The sequence below is a fragment of the Somniosus microcephalus genome, unplaced genomic scaffold, assembly GCF_052327205.1.
Source record: "Somniosus microcephalus isolate GS21.2 unplaced genomic scaffold, FLI_Smic_1.0 unresolved_chr5, whole genome shotgun sequence".
Taxonomy (NCBI): Eukaryota; Metazoa; Chordata; class Chondrichthyes; order Squaliformes; family Somniosidae; genus Somniosus; species Somniosus microcephalus.
This window is the reverse complement of record NW_028225183.1, coordinates 10110181-10131825: the sequence shown is the minus strand read 5'-3', so window position 1 is coordinate 10131825 and position 21645 is coordinate 10110181. Positions and strand designations below refer to the sequence as shown.

Genomic DNA, 21645 nt, shown 5'->3' with positions numbered 1-21645 from the left:
CTACGCTCTGTAATCACTTTAACTTTCTGTTTCTCTAAGTTTCCTTTCTGTCTCTCTCTTCTATTCATAGTTCTGTTCTCTGTTTCTCTCTCTGCTTGCGGCTCTCACTATCTCTCATTTCCAGTTGTTACCTGCCTCTATCTGTATGTTCATCTCTCTAAGTAAATCTCTCTCTCACTGTCTTTGCCTTCCTCTGTCTATCTCTCTATATATCAATGTATATCTAGCTCTCCTTTTATGTGGAGTGCTCCCAGTCTGATCAGGCCCACAGCAGCGACTGTGATTGGCGGGTTTGCCCATTGTGCTGCCGGTGCAGGGCGGGCCATTTACCGGAAGTCCAGCTGAGCTCTTTAGTGCCGCCTTTTTGAGCAACAATTCATGTGAAGTCTGTAGGTCATCTGAACTATTGTCGCCTCAATAGGTCTGATCATCAATACAATATAATATCACATTTAAGATAATGTCTGGGCTCTCTGCTGTTAATTTATAATTATGTTTCTGCCCAGTGTGAAATGGGGTAAATGGGGGATGAAATGGGATTGTGTTCTATTGCTTGAAAGCCTTCAGCTATGATTTAACTAATTTTACAATTAGATTGAATGGGTATTTCACTGCGTTCCTCAGCTCCTCTCTGAATTTAGTCTGGGTCACAGCATAAATACACGTGTTGGTGCAGGAACTGAGAAGCTGCAGCATTGTTGCTGTGTGTTCTGTGATAAAAAGAGGGTCAGTGTCGGAGTAATAAAACCGAATACCTGCAATTCGCGCATAAATATTACACAAAACCTGGCACACCCATAACAATATAAAACTGCCAGATATACTGAAGAGTAAAACGATGGATTTCCTTCGATTCTCCATCTCTCGGTCCTTGTGATTCTCTCTATCGCTGTGGCCCTGGAGTCCCCTGCGGACTCTACTGGCCGCTAAAATACGTCTGACCGTCAGAGCATTTAGCAGCAAAATCAGAAAGAACGGGACACAAGGGGTTAAAATGAGGTGAAACAACTCAAAGATTCCCCATAAGGGGGAAGTAAAGAAGCTCGGTTTAGGAATACAACCCCAGGGCACTTCAGCTATTGTATGCTTAGGTTCATATTTGAAGAACCAGGGGACAGATTCTAAACAGCCCAGCACACTCACTGTTCCGATAACCACAGCCGCCGTTTGCTTGGTGCAATATTTTGTTTTCAGCTTCTCACAACAAATGGCCACAAATCGATCAAAAGTGAAAGCGACTGTGAGCCACACAGAAACGACCGTGGACGCAGAAATCAGGATATAAATGAGACTACACACGGAAGTAATGTGCAGGAATAAATCTGGGAAATAGATCTGACCAATCCAACTCAATATGGGATCAGAGATAACGACCAGGAGATCGGCCACGGCCATTCCCACCAGGTAGCGAGTGATACATTTGGTGAGACCGCACTTTCCTCGGGACAGGATCACAATCGCCACCAGGTTAACTGTAAGAGAGAGAAAAGGGAAGCAGATAAATTGCTGATCAGACCTGGAGCCAAAGCAGCAGTTTGACGGGCTCTGGGTGAACATTCCAGCTTTGTTGCTGCATCGAACGGTGGATACCGGTTCATTGACCTGGGCAGCGCTTTCGGGCAGAGAAATGTTTTTAAACATGATTATCGATAATACATTGGGAAATCGATGCAGAAAGTGAATAAAGTGAGCACCGGATCCACTGGAAGTGCCAAGTCAAGGGTGCAGTGCTGGTGGGGAAGGGAGAAGGGATTTTACAGAGCCAGAATCCAAAGTGTTAAACACAGATTTGGGCTCCTGACTGAAAGCCGGGAAGGTACGGGGACAGAGGGAGGTGCTGCTGATTTGTTGCTCTTGATTAAGAGAGCCGACAAGGGCTGGCACTAAACGGTAAAGGCCGAGAGCCGCTGAGTTTGAGCTTCGGATCGATTGAAAGAGGCAGCTGGAGGCCGAGCCAGTGAGTGAGAGTGGGAGGGAGACAAGGAGAAGGACATGTGGGAGTTGGAGGGGAGTCAGGGGCTGAAGGTTTAGGAAAGCACATAAACTGAAACAACGGAAGAGGAGACAGAAGATTCACTGCCAGGGGAGGAGAGGCTGGGATTCGCAGGAAGAGACCATGGCAGAATGTTAGAGGAAATTTGGATGATCAGCCATGATCTCATTGAATAGCGGGGCAGGCTCGAGAGGCCGAATGGCCTACTCCTGCTCCTACCTTCTATGTTTGTATGAAATCTAATGCATAGATCGCAGTTACACAACTCAATTCATACATTCACCCATTAATTTATGTGGTTAATGATGTCATGTAATAGCTCGCTGGGGACATACTGGGCCAGAAATTAGGATCGGGTGCTTGCCGCGCGTGCAAGCCCCCGATCTGCACTCACCCTGCGCGCTGACATCTGAAGCCCGGGCCTGCTTGCATTTCCTGTCACTGACCCGGTTCAGATGTCGGCGCGATGTGCTTACCTGATCCAGCGGCGTAGTTAGTGCGATGTGCAGGCTGGGATCAGGTGAGCACTCTGCAGCCAATCAGGGGAGGGGAAACTCATTCATGAGTTTGATAGTAAAGACTTTCAATCTCATGAAAAGTACGGGCGCCCAAAAGACTAGTTTAACTTTAATTAAAATTTTAAAAAACATCCTAATAATTAAATATACTATAAATAACTTTACAAAACTATTTAAAACAATTAATAAAATTTTTGAAAACATTTTTTTTACGAATTCGGGTCTAACAGTAAACTTACCTTACTGTAAAGTCCTTAAAAATAATGAAGCTGTGGAAAAAATGTAATAATTTTAAATAATAGACCACTTATCTTGTAGAATCCACTCCTTACGCCTCCTTTTTTCATTTCCAAAAAGTTCAGGCCCTTGCACACGCGCAAACCTGGCCAAATGATGGAAGTTCAATGCGTGCGCGCAGAGTCCTGCATGCACGTGTTGGACCTCTTAACCCCTTAGTTCGATGGAGAGGAAATGCCGGTTTCCTGCGCATGCGCTGTGCATGCTGGAATCCGGCACTTCCAACGGGCCCACGCATGAGTACACCGTCCATACTCACGCGTTGGGACCGGAATTACTGGCCCAATGTGTTCTCTAAAGTTACTTTGCAGATTCAATAAAAATTACATTAAAAATTTAATAATTTAACCAGCTTCGCTTTTAGTGAATTTTCTTCACACCGAGCTTTTAAAATGGATTATCCTCATGATGATCAATAAATGCCTTATTCTATTTTTCAATACCTTTCAATTATATTTTAATTTATACAGTTAATAAGCTTCAGCACAATAGCAAAGTACTGCAGATGCAGGAAATCTGAAACAGCAACAGAAATGCTGGAAATACTCAGTTCTGATGACCTGTTATCAACCTGAAATGTTAACTCTGCATCTGTCTCTACGATGCTGCCTGACCTGCAGTGTGTTTCCAGAATAAGTTTCAGCTGCTCATTCCGATTAATTATTCACACTGCTGTCGCTGTCTCTCTCGCTTCATTCTACCTGTCGTTTTCCTTCTAGGTCTGTTTGTCGATTGCTCCAATCTATCTCCCTGCAATATCTCAGCTCTCTCTCAATGCCCCTTTTTAAATCGGATTCAATCCTAACATCTTGCATCTGAATTCTGTTCAACATTCCCATGTTCAATGATAGTTTTCTTCGCGTCAGTTTGTTCAATGTTGTAGACTCCGTGAATATTTTAATATTTCTACAGATCACTGAAGTCTCCACTTGTTCGCCTTCACCTTATCTGCAATGCCTGCAATAAACAGAATCTAATGTCTCTTCCAGATAGACCCGACAATAATTGATGACCCATCTCCTGTAATTATAATGTACAGCGTTAGATGGCGCGATTGTTGAATTAACAAATGCCAACATCACCACTGCTCCTTATAATCTCCAGATCAATAGGAGGGCTCCTGATTCCAACAGACACCCTGCAAACTGACACAGCATAACCTCAAAATATTTAATTTTACAATGATATCCAGCAACAGTCAGTGAACCCATCCACATTGAAGCAGAGAAGGCGATGTGAAAGAGTCGGCAGCATTCTCAGTTCAGTCGCCAGACCTCTGAAACGGCGTCAGATACACATACAGCAAAATAATATTACATAACAGTGATAAACATTACACACATTGAAATCCCAGTTAAACAGAACCATGTTATTGGGTGGTGGGGGGGAGGACATTGCACCGCCTCCTTGGAAATCTGAGACTGTGAGCTGTCTCATTACCAATCACTGAAAACACATTCATGAAAAAACTATTCCACGACAGATTACTTCCACAACATGAAACTGTGAACAACTTCTGATGGTTTGATTCCTGCTTTTAGCTCTGTCTCCAATACAGGCAGTGCAGAGAATAAACCAGTTACTCTGCCAGGGTTGGATAAACAAATCTCATTACGGATATAACGCAGCTATTACAAGACTTTAGAAACATTGGACAATCCCTCATTCAACTGATAGAGCATAACAGGTGGTTGTGGAAAACATGCATCTAGAAATCATTGGCCAAGTCCAGCAGCACATTTGCCATCGATTTAACCATTACGAGCTAAGATAACGGCTCACCAGAAACTCCAACGGCTGCAATAACAGGATAGTAGATGTCTTCTATCTGATAGACTACTGGATATCCCATTTCAGTGAAAAGGGTTGACTTTTGTTGGACTGGAACCCACAGTTCTGGCAGGCACTCTGAGCTGATACATTGCAATGGGCCCTGATTTATACAGGGGATAAGTCTCCACTGACACTGTTATACCCCTGATCATTGCTATTAGTAACAGTCACTTGAACAAACACATAACATCAAGACCTATGAGTCTGATGTAACTACAGTGGTGGATAAAACACAAACAACTCAAAGTCAAGGGCATTATCTTAATCAGACCTGTCTGGGGAATAAGGCTGAAAGCTGTGCTCATTCAGGACTGATCCAAAAAATGAATGGCTTCATTTACAGTTTTTATGAAATTGCATTAACCATGTTCACTCCTACTGATTCATTTATAAATGTTATTCATTTCTCCGCAGTGTATATAGAATCCAGGGACACAAGCAGACCCCTTTCACTCTGTCCCTGCAGATTCCCAACTAAAATATGATGTTTCAGTCCCTAGCACAAGGACAGTTAAAGACGATGTCCAGGCTTGGAGCCTAGAATTTACTGTGTGTGATATTAGGGGGCGGACACTGTACGTGCCTCATTGACACTCCTCTCTCCACTATTTTACTGCAGATGTTTAGTATTTATTCTACATGGGTTACCGTCTCCCGTAAAATTAGAACAATGCAAACTCCTGAATACATTCCTCCAGTTCACTCCTGGCCAGCCATCCAACCTGTACCTTATATCATAGCCAACCGGTCCTAAACACTGCTGTCCGTGTCCAGCAGTGCCGAAGTCCCGCTGGCCCATTGCTCTCGCTCTCACTGAGCTTCAGTATCTCCCAGACACCCCACCTCGAAGGCCTTACATTTAAAATTCTGATCTTGGAGTTTAATCCAACATGGCCTCACCCCTTGCCAATTCCACACTCTCCTTCTACGCTGCAGTTAACCCACCCATGATCTCTGAATACCTCTGGCTCTGGCTTCTTTTGTTGGGACTGCCTCTCTCGGTTCCAGTCTTACCAACCTGATCGTAGCCAGAGCATCTCCAGCAACGGCTTATCTTCCCATACCAGCACCGTTAACTCTCGAGTCTCTGAACTTTACATTCTTGCCCCTCCTCTTCCTCATCTACACGCTGCACTTTGTGACATAATCTGCAGACATGGGGTCAGATTCCATCTGTCTGTTGACAACACCCAGCTCCAGCTCTCCACCATCTCTGTCTACACTCCACTACCTCTGTGTTATCAGACTGCAACCGTCTGTTTTGCAAGAGCTGCGATTTGCTCCTACACGGTGAAGACCGACCCTCCACCATTGGCCCCACCACAAACTCCATACCGTTTTCAATGATTCCATTCCCCTCCTGGCTGTTGTCTAAGGCTGAATATGTAACCTCAGATGCCTATTTGTCCTGAGCTGTGCGACCGACTTCGTATCATCTCCATCACAAGAGATGCCTAATTGTGCCCCCATGATATCGCTGGCCTCTTCCCCTGCTTCAGCCCATCGGCATTGAAACCATCAAACAGGAATTTATCAGCTCCAGACTCTCCGTCCTCTCCTCCAATCCCTCTCCTTTTCATTCCTCAGACACTGGCCTCTCTTTGGTGGGACTTGACTTGCTAATTTCCATGTTTATCTATCTGATCGAAAACAGAGAATAGAGAGAAATAACGGCACAGAAGCAGGTCTTTTGGCCCACCGAGTCCGTGCCGGCTCTCCTTAGAGCAATCCAGCCAGTGACATTCCGCCGCTCTATCCCCGTAGCCCTGCAAGTTTATTCCTCTCAAATGACTATGTAGTCTCCCCTTCAAAATATTGACTATCTCCGCTTCTACCACTTCTGTCGGCAGCGAGTTCCAGGATCTCACCATTTGCTGCAAAGAAAGGTTTTGCCTCACATCCCACCTGCCTCTCTTGCACAAAACCTTAAATCTGTCTCCCCTAGTCCTTGTACCATTAAGTAATAGGAACAGCCTTTCCCCGTCTAGCCTATCCAAACCCATCATAAACGTGTACACATCAATCAAATCACCCCTCCAACTCCTTTGCTCTAATGAAAACAAATCCAGCTGCTACTACCTGTCCTTGTAGCTAAGATGCCACATCCCAGGAACCACTTTGGTAAATCTCCTCAGCTCCATCTCAAGTACCTTCACACCCTTCCTAAAGTGTGCTGATCAGGACTGGGTGCAACACTCCAGTTGTGACATAACCAGCACTTTATAAAGGTTCAGCATAACTTCTCTACTATTGTACTCAATGCCTCTATTTCTGAAGCCCAAGTTCCCATATAAGATACCATGGCCTAGAAATTCAGTTGCTTGCGCTAGCCGCTAGTGCCTTAGGAGGAGGAAATGTAGGGTGCTAAGCGGCTAGCGGCCGGGCATAGCACGATCTGCACCTCTCGCGAACTTCAGTTAAGATTTAGTGGCGGCGCAAAACCTTTGCACGTGCTCAGCTGCGCGCGCAGATCCTGACGTCATTTCATGGTGCAATGCCCTTTGTGCAACCCAAACTGGAAATTCAGTGGCGCCGGCCTATTGTGCGCCTGGCGCCCCTAACGACTGGTAGAGGGGAACGGTTCCCAGTGGCTGCGGGGTGCGGGGGGCGCTAATTAAAGGGCACTCCTCCTGCAGTATAAATGGCAGCCATTTTGCACCACTCCTTCTTTGTGAGAGACGGATCTTTGGAGAGAGACAAAGGTAGAGAGCTTTCTGGTTTGGCTCAACACTCGCAAAGGTACTTGTGGCTTCAGGCCACAGCTTTGCACTTGTCTTTAACTTCAGAGCCATAGCATTGATTGGAAACATATAATGGGGGCTGCAATGGGTGGAAACGTTGGGCTTCTCCATTGCATTCAAAGGGCTCAGAGACGTCGTGAGAGAGTGCCAGTCATGGCCAGATGGAGAAGGGGAAACAGGCGTCGGCAAAGGAGGCCTTACCCACCCAGGGTATAACGCCAGCTGTTCTCATATCTGAAGATGTCTGAGGAGCAGTGTGTTCGGAGGCTGTGATTCAGAAGGGCGGTGGTTACTGAGATCTGCCACCTGCTTTGCGGAGATCTGCAGCCTCAGCTGAGGATCAGGACGTCTCTGTCGGTGGCAGTGAAGGTGACGGTGGCTCTCAACTTCTATGCCACCGCCACCTTCCAATCCGCTACTGGGGACATTTCCAACATCTCCCAGTTTGCTGTACATTGCTGCATCCGTCAGGTGACCAATGCCCTTTTCAGAAGGAGACGTCAGTTCATCACCTTCTCCATGACCGTTGACAAGCAGCAACAGCGTGCAATGGGCTTTGCAGCATTAGCGGGCTTCCCCATGGTGCAGGGCGCCATGGACTGCACGCATGTGGCTTTGCGGGCACCTCTAGAGAATGCCGAGGATTACCGCAACCGGAAGGGCTACCATTCGCTCAACCAGTTCATCCTAGCTGTCAATGTCCGCTTTCCAGGCAGCAGCCACGATGCCTTCATCCTGAGCCAGACTTCTGTGGCAGACATGTTCGAGGCCCAGCCCCACCCACCCGTGCGCCCAGCACCCCTGCTGAAGCGGGATACAATGACAGCCATCAAGCAACCAGGAACATCATTGAGCAAACAATTGGCGTGCTGAAGCAGCGGTTCCGCTGTCTGGATCGCTCTGGAGGAGCCCTACAGTACTCGCCTGAGCGAGTCTCCCGTTTCGTTGTCGTGTGCTGCATGCTGCACAACCTGGCTATCCGCAGGACTCAGCCACTACCAGCAGACATTGGAGGACCACTAGAGGAGGAGGAGGAGGAGGAGGACCAGCACAGGTCGGAGGCAGAAAGTGCAAGGGCCGCCCGTCGGTGGCTTATTGCAAATCGGTTCTAGGCCCCCTCTCAGGGAATGGCTTGTGCCAATGGCAGAAGATGAATGTAGCCACTCCACAAGCCCTCAGCCGAGCAGGGCAACCAGGAATTCCAAAGGAAAGTATGGACAGTGCGATGTCTGAAATTTTTTTACGATGATACCTCTGTGCCCTTCCCACATGAGAAACTAATGGAGAGAAACACCCCCAAAAACACAAATACACCAGTCTCGGCCTTTACAAGTAAAACAAATAGACCAGTCTAGGCCTTTACAAGTAAAACAAATACACCAATCTCGGCCTTTACAAGTTAAGCAAATGGACCAGTCTCGGCCTTTACAAGTAAAACAAATACACCAGTCTCGGCCTTTACAAGTAAAACAAATAGACCAGTCTGGGCCTTTACAAGTAAAACAAATAGACCAGTCTCGGCCTTTACAAGTAAAACAAATACACCAGTCTCGGCTTTTATAAGTAAAACAAAACATTTGGCCACACCTTCTACTTTTTCCCCTGCGAGGGTGATGCGTTTCGCATCCGTGACTGGCCCCTACCCGCCCTGTAGCTCCTCCTCAATGGGACCCCAGTGGCTGCAGCAAGGCTGGGGGAAGGCTGCTGAGGGTCAGATAGTGAGATGGCAGATGCCCTTGGGGGTCGGCCTGGACCAGCTCTGGGCCTGGAGGGGACGGCTGTTGACTGCTTCAACTCTGCTTGGGCGGCAGCAGTCTGTCCAACAGCTGGTGGCAGCTGCAATGGAGGAGTGACAGTGTTGGCTGCAGGAATGCTGCCAACCTGACAGATCACAGGCTCTCCCTGGTCGGCTGATACATTGGCACGTGCACGGGACAGCACTGCAGCATGTACAGCAATCTGTTGAGGCTCAGACTGCTGGGCTGCTGCGGCACAACGAGTGCCCCGGCGATGCCTGGCCGATCCAACGAGTGTGGCAGCAGTTAGTGCCTATGTGGCCCTGGTCTGTGTGTGCATGACAGCAGCCAGTGAATGCACGGCACGACTGAGCACTTGCATAGAAGCCGCCTGTGAAGCAGCGAAGTCCTGCTGACTCCTAGCCTGTGCTGCCCCGAATTCCTGCACACTCCTTGCCAGTGACTCTATGGAGTCAGGCATCCTTGCCACTGCAGCCATGAGCTCAGTGTGCCTGCGCTCAGCCTGGGCGCCCATTTCCGCTAGGGTCCGCACCTCCTCTGCGCTCACCGTAGCAGGACTGGAGTCCGCACTCATCCTCTGGGGAGAAGGCCGCCGAGCTTCCCCACACCTCCCACGTTGCTGCAGCCTGCTGGTCCCTGGAGCTTCACTATCCACTGCACCTTCCCCCCTGCTCCCCTCCAGGGAAAACGTGTCACCATCATGGCCATGGGCTACCTCGGCTGAGGGTGTCCCTGATGGTCTGGCTTCCTCTTCCTCCTCCTCTATGTCTGACTCGGACACAGTGCCAGTTTGAGGGTCCGCCTCCTCACCTGCCGAGTCACCATCAGAAAGCAGGGCGGCACTAGAGTTGCTTTAAAGTGAGGACAGGGCGGCAGCGAGGGAGGCATGAGTGCTGCTATGCACTGCATTGGTCCGACAGTGGCAAAGGATGCTGGTATGAGGCGCAAGTGGAAAGAGAGAGGTAAAATTGTGATGCCCTTACCATTGGGGCCCACAACAGGATCGGCATCTCCACTGGCGACGGGGCCAATCAGCCAGCCTGACATAATGTGCTCCACACGCTGCTCCAGGTCACTGAGCTGTTTGAGGTCAGGATGGCCTCCCCCAGTCTGACGCTGCTGCCTTCGGTTGTGCGCCAGCATGCCCTGCAAGAGAAAGGACAGCCTCTAAGTACAGTGTGAAGCCCTGATCTTGCCTGCACTGCCTCCCATGGTGGATTAGCCCTGACAGTGTGAAGCCCTGATCTTGTCTGCACTGCCTCCCATGGTGGAATAGACCTGACAGTGTGCAAAGCCCTGAATGTGCAAGTGATTTTCATGACAGTCCCATAGCTGCTGGATGAGGGCTGGGCATTAGGGCTTTAAGGTCCCTTTGCCCATAAAGTGAGGTGCACATGCAGGGATGAGGAGGAAACTGGAAAGGGTACTCACCCTGACAACCCGAGTGATGTCCTTGAACTTTTTTCGACATTGTACAGGAGTCCTGGCCACCATGCTGTTTGAGGTCACCCTGTTTGACACCTCCCTCCAGGCTTTCGAATAGGCGCTGGGCAGCGGCCTCTTGCCACCTTCAGGAAACAGATCATGGCGCCTGCGCTTCACTGCGCCAACCAGCACCCTCAGGTCACCCTCGCTGAAGTGCTGCGCTCTCTCCCTGGCCTTCTCCATTGTCCTGGGCGTTGAACATTTCAAGCAGCAGTGGTCAGGCCTTGCTTCAGGGCTGCAGTGTGCAGGGCGTGGCAGCCAATTAATTCCACCCTCCCCCTTTAAGAGCTGACCGGCGCCAGAGTGTCTGCCTTCAATCAGCAACACTCCGCACCTGCCCTGCGCCCACCCTCGGGGGTAACGCCCCGGACCGCCGGCTTAGCGCCTAATGATAGTCGTGCATCGCCTGTTTTAGCGCAGCAGCAACCTCTTGGGGCGATGCAACTGAATATCGGTGAAGGTGGCGCTAAGTTGCGCCGGGCGCAATCTTTAGCGTCCGCCCAGTTGTAGCACCCCAAACGTGGCTATACTGAATTTCTAGGCCTGTGTGTTCAGTCAGATTATGGTCAGGCGGTCAGATTCTGTGTATTCAATCAGCTTATGGTCAGGGGTCAGATTCTGTGTGTTCAGTCAGTTTATGGTCAGGGGTCAGATTCTGTGTGTTCAGTCAGTTTATGGTCAGGTTTCAGATTCTGTGTGTTCAGTCAGTTTATGGTCCGTGGTGTCAGATTCTGTGTGTTCAGTCAGTTTATGGTTGAAATAAAGAATAGATTTGCCTTTCTAATCTAGGCTTTATTAACTTAAAAATCCTGTACCCCATCTTCAACACCCAGTCCCAACTGAAGGCTGGAAAGAACTGAATTTAAGATGGCCACCACAAATCACATGACATTAACTACCAATGAGATTACAGCATATATCCCAAGGCAGGAAACAAACAACCAATCACAATACTTCTTACTAAGCATAGGGAATAATCACCACATTCATCCCTCCTTTTAAAATATACTCCCACCTAAATAACCTTTACAATTTATAATTAATTATTTACAACTAAAACTATGCACAGACAAAATAAAACTATTCAACATGACACAATACTAAGTGAGCAACAACAAATAGTAACATTGCACATAAGTATTAAGTATCTCTCAACTAAAACAATATAATATAATATTTCAACAATTTTAAAACATTACTATCAATTTAAAAGTCCATTTTCAATCGGTCGACCGGATATCTTGTTCGTGTCGACCTTCTTAACCTTGGTGAAATTCCTTGCCCTCCCACACCAGGAGACACAGAAGTATCTTCTGCAGGAAGGCTATCCAATTCCCGATTTTCAACGGTTTCCGCATGAGAAATCCCATCAGGAGGTAAACTGGGACGGTCATGAACATCCATCGAGGGCTGACTAATAGAAGTATAATTATCTGCAGTCGGATTGGAAATATTCGTAGTATCTCTAACAGCATCCACATTATCTGAATCATGACTATTGTTAATACCCTCAGAAGAGGGCTGGCCACCACAAGGAGCCAAGTCTTTAATTGAAACGGTACTTTCTTTCCCATCTTGGAATCGAATATGAGCATATTGGGAATTTGCCTCCAACAGCTCCACCTCCTCCACTAAAGGATCATATTTTGACAATCTAACATGGCGTCGAAGCAGCACAGGTCCCTGCATAGTAAGCCATGAAGTTACCGAATATCCCGTAGTAGATCTCCGCAGATAGTTAAAGAGCCTTTCATGGGGGGTCACATTAGTAGCCGTTGAAAGCAATGATCTAATGGAATGCAGGGCATCAGGCAGTACCATTTCCCACTGTGTATTCTTAAGGTTCCGGGATGTCAAAGCCAACATAACTGCCTTCCAGATCACCCCATTGTTTCGTTCGCACTGTCCATTACCCTGGGGATTATACGGGGTAGTTCTGCTAGTAGAAATTCCCCGACTCTGAAGGTATTCGTTCAACTGGGAAGACATAAAAGAACTTCCCTGATCCGAATGGATATACGCAGACATCCCAAAGATGACAAAAAGTTGAGTCAGACATTTGATAACTGTAGCAGCTGATACATCTGCACAAGGAAAAGCAAAAGGGAACCTTGAAAACTCATCCACAACAGTAAATATATATCGGTTTTGAGTAGTTGAAGGAAGAGGACCCTTGAAATCAACGCTCAAACGTTCAAAAGGAGAAGTAGCCTTTATAAGATGAGCTCGTTGAGGCTTAAAGAAATTCGGTTTACACCGAGCACAGATAGAACATGATGAAGGCATCCGCTTGACGTCTTCAACTGAAAAGGGCAAATTCTTACTGCGTACGAAGTGTACCATCCTCGTAACCCCAGGATAGCATAAGGCATTGTGAAGGTTAATAAGCGTATCTCCGTCAATCACAGAACAATAAGCCCTCGACAGCGCATCAGCAGCAACGTTATCCTTCCCCGGACGATAAACTATATCAAAATGGGAACACGCCAACTCAATCCTCCACCTCATTATTTTATCATTCTTAATCTTTCCAAAATGTTTGACATCAAACATAAAGGACACAGACTTTTGATCAGTTACCAACGTAAAATGTCGCCCCGATAAATAATGTCTCCACTTACGCAGTGCTTCTACTATTGCATATGCCTCTTTCTCTATTGAAGAATGCCTTTTTTCACTATTGTTCAAGGTAGGTGAGAAAAGGGCCACAGGCCTTCCATTTTGGTTCAGAGTAGCCCCAATTGCAAAATCAGAAGCGTCCGTCTCAATCACAAAAGGAACCTGCTCATCAATAGAATGCACAACTGCTCCAAGGATATCCTTTTTAAAATTATCTAAACACGTCCTGGCCTCCCATGATAGAGGATATGTCGTAACCCGAATAAGAGGCCGGATATTCTGTGAAAAATTTGCAATCCAATTAGAATAGTAAGAAAACAGTCCAACAACTCGTTGCAAAGCCTTAGAATTAGTAGGACAAGGTAAATCAATCAATGGCCGCAGACGTTCTGGGTCTGGTTTAATCTTGTTTCCCGAGATAATGTTCCCCAGTAGATTTACCTCAGTGGTCGAAAAGGTACACTTCTCTTTATTGAAAGTTAAACCAACTTTTTCCGCAGCTTGAAGGAATCTTTCCAAATTAGAATCATGCTCCACCCTTGATTTGCCACACACCATGATGTCATCTAAGTATGAATAGGTGTCAGAGAGAGTTATCACTTATAAAAGCATCCATTGCCCGTTGAAAACAAGCAACACCATTAGTAACACCAAATGGTATTCGGCAAAACTGATACAGCTTTCCACCAGCTTCAAAGGCCGTATATGGTTGATCCTTCTTAACAATAGGAATCTGATGATAAGCACTCTTTAGGTCAATAGTGCTAAAAACCTTATACTGAGATACTTTATTGATAAGCTCATCAATCTTAGGCAAAGGGTACGCATCTAATTGAGTATACCTATTAATAGTTTGGGAATAGTCTATCACCATTCATTTCTTATGTCTCTCGTTAGTCATGACAACTACCTGTGCCCGGCAAGGCGAACAACTAGGTTCAATGATTCCTTCCAATAAGAGATGTTGAACTTCAGAATTAATAAATTCTCTATCCTGACTGCTATACCTTCTTGACTTGGTAGCAATTGGCTTACAATCCGGGATCAAATTGGAAAAAAGTGATAATGGAGAAATGGATAAAGAGGTTAATCCACAAATAGATAAAGGTGGCTTAGTCCCTCCAAATGAAAGACTGAGAGACTCGTGTAACTGAAGCACATCATGACCAATCAAAATATCCGCACAGAGATTAGGCAAAACAGATAGGCATATATCAGTATACGTATTACCTAGAAGAATCAATTTCACAAGGCAACAACCAGCTACTTGTGAAGTGAGAGTCGTCTGACCCATACACACCTGATAGGAAACAGGCGAAATTTTCAAATGCTTCTCCTTTGCAAACTGAAGACTTATAAAACTCTCGGTACTGCCCGTATCTATAAGGGACTTCTCTTCCAACCCATTAACTTGGGCCATAACCATAGCTTTGTTTAGGCCATGAGCAATAGCAGCAGAAATTGATGCAATAAACGCCCTATCTAAAGGCTGAATAGTCACAGAGGAGGTAATTGAACCTGATGATTTACACACACGTGCGTAATGACCTCTCTTGCCGCATTTACTACACACAGCCTCCAGAGCAGGACACTTCAGACGAGGGTGCCGGACGTTCCCACAAAAATAACACTTCTGAATCCTAGAGGCAACAGCCGCTGAAGTAGAAACTGTTTCAGAATCTAGTAAACCACTCCTATTAAGTCCACATAATTCCTTTTCATCCGGAACTGCCGAAACCACAGTCACAGGCCGATTAAAAAGAGCATAAGAATCCGAACTTCTCTGAGCCACATCCAATGTCGAAGCTTGCTCAAAAGCACTCTTAAGATCCAAAGTCTTAGGGCTAGATTTTCAGTTGCTTGCGCCAGCAGTTAGCGCCTTAAGAGAAGTGATTTTCGGGCGCTATGCGTGTAGCGCCCGGGCGCAGCGCAGTTTGCGCCCCGCCCCAAATTAAGTTGCCTGTTAGCGCCGGCGCAACGTTTAGCGGCCGCCCGGATGCGCGCGCAGAAAATGACGTCACATCCTCGTGCAACGCCCTTTGGCCGCCCCGAATCCAAACTTCTGTCGGACTGCCCCATTGTGCAGCTGGCGTCCAGAGCATTTGTAAAATGGAACGCAACACACCCTGGGGAGCGCAAATTAAAGGGCACTCCTCCTGCACTATAAAAGGCAGTCTGTATGTGTTGTGTGGAAGGATCCAGTGTGTTGTTGTGAACGGTGTATTTATCTCCTCCTCCTCCTCCTCCTCCTCCTCCTACTCCTCCTCCTCCTTCCCCCCAGACTCTGCCTTTGAAAAAAGCACATGCACCCTTCCCCTTTAAGAGCTCACTGGCACCAGAGTGTCTGCCGTGCGCTGCGCCCGAGCTCGGGTGTTGTGCTCTGCACCGCCGGCTTAGCGCCTAAAGATAGTAGTGGAACGCCTCTATTAGCGCTCCACCAACCTCTTAGGGCGAAGCCACTGAATTTCCTGCAACGGGGCGCTACTTTGGGGCGGGCGCTAACTTCGGGCGGGCGCTAAGTTTAGCGCCCCAAAACTGTCCATACTGAAAATCTAGCCCTTATTTTCAAACAACCGCTGACGAATTGATCTAGACAGTAATCCATCAATAAAGCATCCCGTACCGATTCTTCATCATATTCTTCAGCCGTCACGGCCTTATAATTACAGTTAACACTAAGGCACTGAAGTGCTTGTAAATAAGTATTCAAAGATTCTCCCAAATGCTGCCTACGGGCAGATAGAATGTGACGTGCAAATACCTCATTCTTTGGTTCAACAAAAATCTTTTCCAATGTAGAAATAGCCACTTCGTAAGTTTTACAGTCCCAAATATATTTATACACATCCGGAGCAATGTAGTTGATCAGCATATTCAGCTTATTTAGAGACTCTTGATCCAACACGCCCAAAAAGTTTTTAAATGTACAATACCAATGTTTCCATTCATCATCCACTCCTGCAGAATTAGGGTCAGCATTGAATCGTTCTGGTTGAAGATATCGCTCCATTCTGACATAAAGTTAATAAATTGAAATAAAGAAAAGATTTGCCTTTCTAATCTAGTCTTTATTAACTTAAAAATCCTGTAGCACATCTTCAACACCCAGTCCCAACTAAAGGCTGAAAAGAACTGAAGTAAGATGGCCACCACAAATCACATGACATCAACTACCAATGAGATTACAGCATATATCCCAAGGCAGGAAACAAGCAACCAATCACAATACTTCTTACTAAACATTGAGAATAATCACCACAATGGTCAGTGGCCAGATTCGAAGTGTTCAGTCAGTTTATGGTCAGTGAATCAGTTTCTTTGTGCTCAGTCAGTTTATGGTCAGGGCTCAGATTCGGTGTGTTCAGTCAGTTTATGGTCAGGGGTCAGATTCTGTGTGTTCAGTCAGTTTATGGTCATTGGGTCAGATTCTGTGTGTTCAATCAGTTTATGGTCAGGGGTCAGATTCTGTGTGTTCAGACAGTTTATGGTCAGGGGTCAGATTCCGTGTGTTCAGTCAGTTTTTGGTCAGTGGGTCAGATTCTGTGTGTTCAGTCAGTTTATGGTCAGGGGGACAGATTCTGTGCGTTCAGTCAGTTAATGGTCAGTGGGTCAGTTTCTGTGTGTTCAGTCAGTTTATGGTCAGGGGGTCAGATTCTGTGTGTTCAGTCAGTTTATGGTCAGGGGTCAGATTCTGTGTGTTCAGTCAGTATATGGTCAGGGGTCAGAGTATGTGTGTTCAGTCAGTTTATGGTCAGGGGTTCAGATTCTGTGTGTTCAGTCAGTTTATGGTCAGGGGTCACATTCTGAGTGTTCAGGCATTTTATGGTCAGGGGCTCAGATTCTGTGTGTTCAGTCACTTTATGATCAGGGGGGTCAGATTATCTGTGTGCAGTCCGCTTATGGTCAGGGGTCAGATTCTTTGTGTTCAGTAAGTTTTTGGTCAGGTGGTCATATTGTGTGTGTTCAGTCAGTTTATGGTCAGTGGGTCAGGTTCTATCAGTTTACGGTCAGGTGTCAGATTCTGTGTGTTCAGTCAGGTTATGGGCAGGGGTCAGATTCTGTGTGTTCAGTCAGTTTATGGTCAGTGGTCAGATTCTGTGTGTTCAGTCAGTTAATGGTCAGTGGTCAGATTCAGTGTGTTCTGTCCGTTTATGGTCAGGAGTCAGATTCTCTGTGTTCATTCAGTTTATGGTCCGGTGTCAGATTGTATGTGTTCAGTGAGTTTATGGTCAGGGGGTCAGCTTCTGTGGGTTCAGTCAGTATATGGTCAGCGGTCAGATTCTGTGTGTTCGCTCAGTTTATGGTCAGTGGGTCAGATTCTGTGTGTTCGGTCAGATTATGGTCAGTGGGTCAGATTCTGTGTGATCAGTCAGTCTATGGTCAGGGGGGCCAGATTATGTGTGTTCAGCCAGTTTATGGTCAGGGGTCAGATTCTGTGTGTTCAATCAGTTTATGGTCAGGTGGTCAGATTCTGTGTGTTCAGCCAGTTTATGGTCAGTGTGTCAGATTCTATGTGTTCAGTCAGTTTATGGTCAGTGGTCAGATTCTGTGTGTTCAGTCAGTTTATGGTCAATGGGTCACATTCTGTGGCCTAGAAATTCAGTTGGTTGCGCCAGCCAGTAGTGCCTTAGGAGGAGTAGATGTCAGGTGCTAGGCACTAGTCTTTGCGCGCTCAGCTGCGCGCGCAGATCCTGACGTCATTTCCTCGTGCAACGCCCTTTGTGCGCCCCTAAACAGAAATTCAGTCGCTTCGCCCCATTGTGCACTTGGCGCCCCTAGCGGCTGTTACAGTGGAACGGTGCACAGTCGATGCAGGGCGCGGGGGGCGCAAATTAAAGGGCAGTCCTCCTGCACTATAAAAGGCTGCCATTTCGCAGCACTCCTTCTTGAGAGACGGATCTTTGCAGAGAGACCAAGGTAGAGAGCTTTCTGCTTTGGCTCATCACTCGGACCGATACTTGTGGCTTCAGGCCACCGCTTTCCACTTGTCTTTGCCTTCATTGACATCTCATTGTTTGCCAGCATATTATGGGGGCTGCAATGGGTGTAAACGCTGGCTTTCTCAATTACATCCAAAGGGCTCACAGACGCCTTGAGAGAGTGGCAGCCCTGGCTAGATGGAGAGGGGGCAACAGGCGTCGGCAAAGGAGGCCTTACCCACCCAGGGTATACCGCCAGCAGTTCTCCTATCTCAACATGTCTGAAGAGCAGTGTGTTTGGAGGCTGTGATTCCGAAGGGAGTTGGTCACAGAGATCTGCCACCTGCTTGGCGGTGATCTGCAGCCACAGCTGAGGTGCAGGACGTCTCTGTCGGTGGCAGTGAAGGTGACGATGGCTCTCAACTTCTATGCCACCGGCTCCTTCCAATCCGCTGCTGGGGACATTGCCAACATCTCCCAGTTCGCCGTGCATTGCTGCATCCGCCAGGTCACCAATGCCCTTTTCAAAAGTAGACGTCAGTTCATCTCCTTCTCCATGGCCCTTGCCAAGCAGCAACAGCGTGCAATGGGCTTTGCAACATTCACGCGCTTCCCCATGGTGCAGGGCGCAATTGACTGCACGCATGTGGCTTTGCGGGTACCTCTGGAGAATGCACAGGATTACTGCAACCAGAAGGGCTACCATTCACTGAACGTCCAGCTGGTGTGTGACCACAGGCAGCTCATCCTAGCTGTCAATGCCCGCTTTCCAGGCAGCAGCCACGATGCCTTCATCCTGCGACAGACTTCTGTGGCAGACATGTTCCTGGCCCAGCCTCACCCACGAGGATGGATTATCGGGGACAAAGGCTATCCTTTGTGTACCTGGCTGATGACCCCGCTCCGTGCGCCCAGCACCCCTGCTGAAGAGGGATGCAACGATAGCCATCAAGCGACCAGGAACATCATCGAACAAACAATCTGCGTCCTGAAGCAACGGTTCCGCTGTCTGGATCATTCCGTTGGAGCCCTACAATATTCGCCGGAGTGAGTCTCCCATTTCGTGGTCGTTTGCTGCATGCTGCACAACCTGGCTATCCGCAGGACTCAGCCACTGCCACCAGAGATTGGAGGACCACCTGAGGAGGAGTAGGAGGAGGAGGAGGAGGAGGACCAGCACAGGAGGGAGGCAGAAAGTGCAAGGGCCGCCCGTCGGCGGCTTATTGAACGTCGGTTCTAGGCCCCCTCTCAGGGAATGGCTTGTGCCAATGTCAGCAGATGAATGTAGCCGCTCCACAAGCCCTCAGCCGAGCAGGGCAACCAGGACTTAACCAACAAACCATGCACAGTGCAATTTAAGAACAATAATTTTGTGAAAACCTCTGCCCTTCCCACATTACATCCTCATGTGGAGAAGCCCCCTCCAAAAATACAAATCTACCAGTCTCGGCCTTACAAAAAGAAAGAAAGACACCAGTCTCGGCCTTACAAAAACACAACAGGCATTTGAGCATACCTTCTACTTGTTGCCCTGCAAGGGCGATGCCTTTCGCATCCTTGCCTGGCCCCTGCCCGCCCTGCCACTCCTCCTCAATGGGAGCCCAGTGGCTGCAGCAAGGCTGGGGGAAGGCTGCTGAGGGGCAGATGACGTGATGGCAGATGCCCTTGGTGTCGGACTGCACCAGCTCTGGCCTTGGAGTGGCCGGCTGCTGACTGCTCCAACTCTGGCTGGGCGGCAGCAGTCTGTCCAGCGGCTCATGGCAGCCCCCATAATATGCTGGCAAACAATGAGATGACAATGAAGGCAAAGGCAAGTGGAAAGCTGTGGCCTGAAGCCACAAGTACCGGTCCGAGTGATGAGCCAAAGCAGAAAGCTCTCTACCTTGGTCTCTCTGCAAAGATCCGTCTCTCAAGAAGGAGTGCTGCGAAATGGCAGACTTTTATGGTGCAGGAGGAGAGCCCTATAATTTGCACCCCCGCGCCCCGCATCGACTGCGCACCGTTCCACTGTAACAGTCGCTAGGGGCGCCAAGCACACAATGGGGCGAAGTGACTGAATTTCCGGTTTGGGGCGCACAAAGGGCGTTGCACGATGAAATGACGTCAGGATCTGCACGCGCAGCTGAGCGCGCGGAAACACCGCTAAATCTTGAGTGAAGTTGGGGCGAGGCGCAGATCGTGCTGCGCCCTGCCACTAGCCGCCCAGCACCCGACATCTACTCCTCCTAAGGCGCTACTGGCTGGTGCAACCAACTGAATTTCTAGGCCACAGAATGTGACCCACTGACCATAAACTGATTGAACACACAGAATCTGACCACTGACCATAAACTGACTGAACACATAGAATCTTAGCCCCTGACTATAAACTGACTGAACACACATAATCTGACACCCTGACCATAAACTGACTGAATACACAGAACCTGACCCCTGACCATAAACTGACTGAACACATAGAATCTGAAACACTGACCATAAACTGGCTGAACACACAGAATCTGACCACCTGACCATAAATTGATTGAACACACAGAATCTGACCCCTGACCATAAACTGACTGAAAACACATAATCTGACCCCCCTGACGATAGACTGACTGATCACACAGAATCTGACCCACTGACCATAATCTGACCGAACACACAGAATCTGACCCACTGACCATAAACTGACCGAACACACAGAATCTGACCACTGACCATAAACTGACTGAACCCACAGAAGCTGATTCCCTGACCATAAATTCACTGAACACACACAATCAGACACCGGAGCATAAAGTGACTGAACACACAGAATCTGACCTCTGACTATAAACGGACAGAACACACAGAATCTGACCACTGACCATTAACTGACTGAACACACAGAATCTGACCCCTGACCATAAACTGACTGAACACACAGAATCTGACCCCTGCCCATAAATTGACTGAACACACAGAATCTGACACCTGGCCATAAACTTACAGAACACACAGAATCTGACCCACTGACCACAAACTGACTGAACACACAGAATATGACCCCCTGACCAAAAACTTACTGAACACACAGAATCTGACCCCTGACCATAAACGGACTGAACACAAATAATCTGACCGCCTGACCAGAAAGTGAATGAACACACAGAATCTGAACCCATTACCATAAAATGACTGAACACACAGAATCTGACACCTGACAATAAACTAACTGAACACACATAATCTGACCCCTGTCCATAAACTGACTGAACACAGAATCTGACCTCTGACCATAAACTGACTGAACACACAGAATCTGACTCCCTGACCATAAACTGACTGAATATACAGAATCAGACACCTGACCAATAACTGACTGAACACAAAGAATGTGACCCACTGACCATAAACTGACTGAACACACAGAATCTGACCACTGACCATTAACTGTCTGAACACAGAGAAGCTGCAAACCTGACCATAAAATGTCTGAAAGCACAGAATCTGTCCCCT

At 47.6% G+C, this 21645-nt stretch overlaps 1 protein-coding gene across 1 annotated transcript; it reads right to left on the bottom strand.

The window, feature by feature from the left end:
- Positions 1–41: 41 nt before the first annotated feature.
- LOC147087490 (putative G protein-coupled receptor 139) lies at positions 42–4702 on the bottom strand. Its single transcript, XM_085977804.1, has 2 exons — positions 4591–4702; positions 42–1472 (listed from the first exon to the last, which is right to left on the bottom strand). The coding sequence occupies exons 1-2, from the start codon at positions 4658–4660 to the stop codon at positions 568–570; spliced, it is 975 nt and encodes a 324-aa protein (XP_085833930.1). The 5' UTR covers positions 4661–4702; the 3' UTR covers positions 42–567.
- Between the last annotated feature and the right edge of the window lie 16943 nt (positions 4703–21645).

Excerpts from the sequence above, each read along its gene's own strand:
- LOC147087490 (XM_085977804.1), bottom strand. The coding sequence starts at position 4,660 with ATGGGATATCCAGTAGTCTATCAGATAGAAGACATCTACTATCCTGTT. Across the intron at positions 1,473-4,590 it reads TGCAGCCGTTGGAGTTTCTG|TTAACCTGGTGGCGATTGTG; the intron begins GTGAGCCGTTAT and ends TCTCTCTTACAG.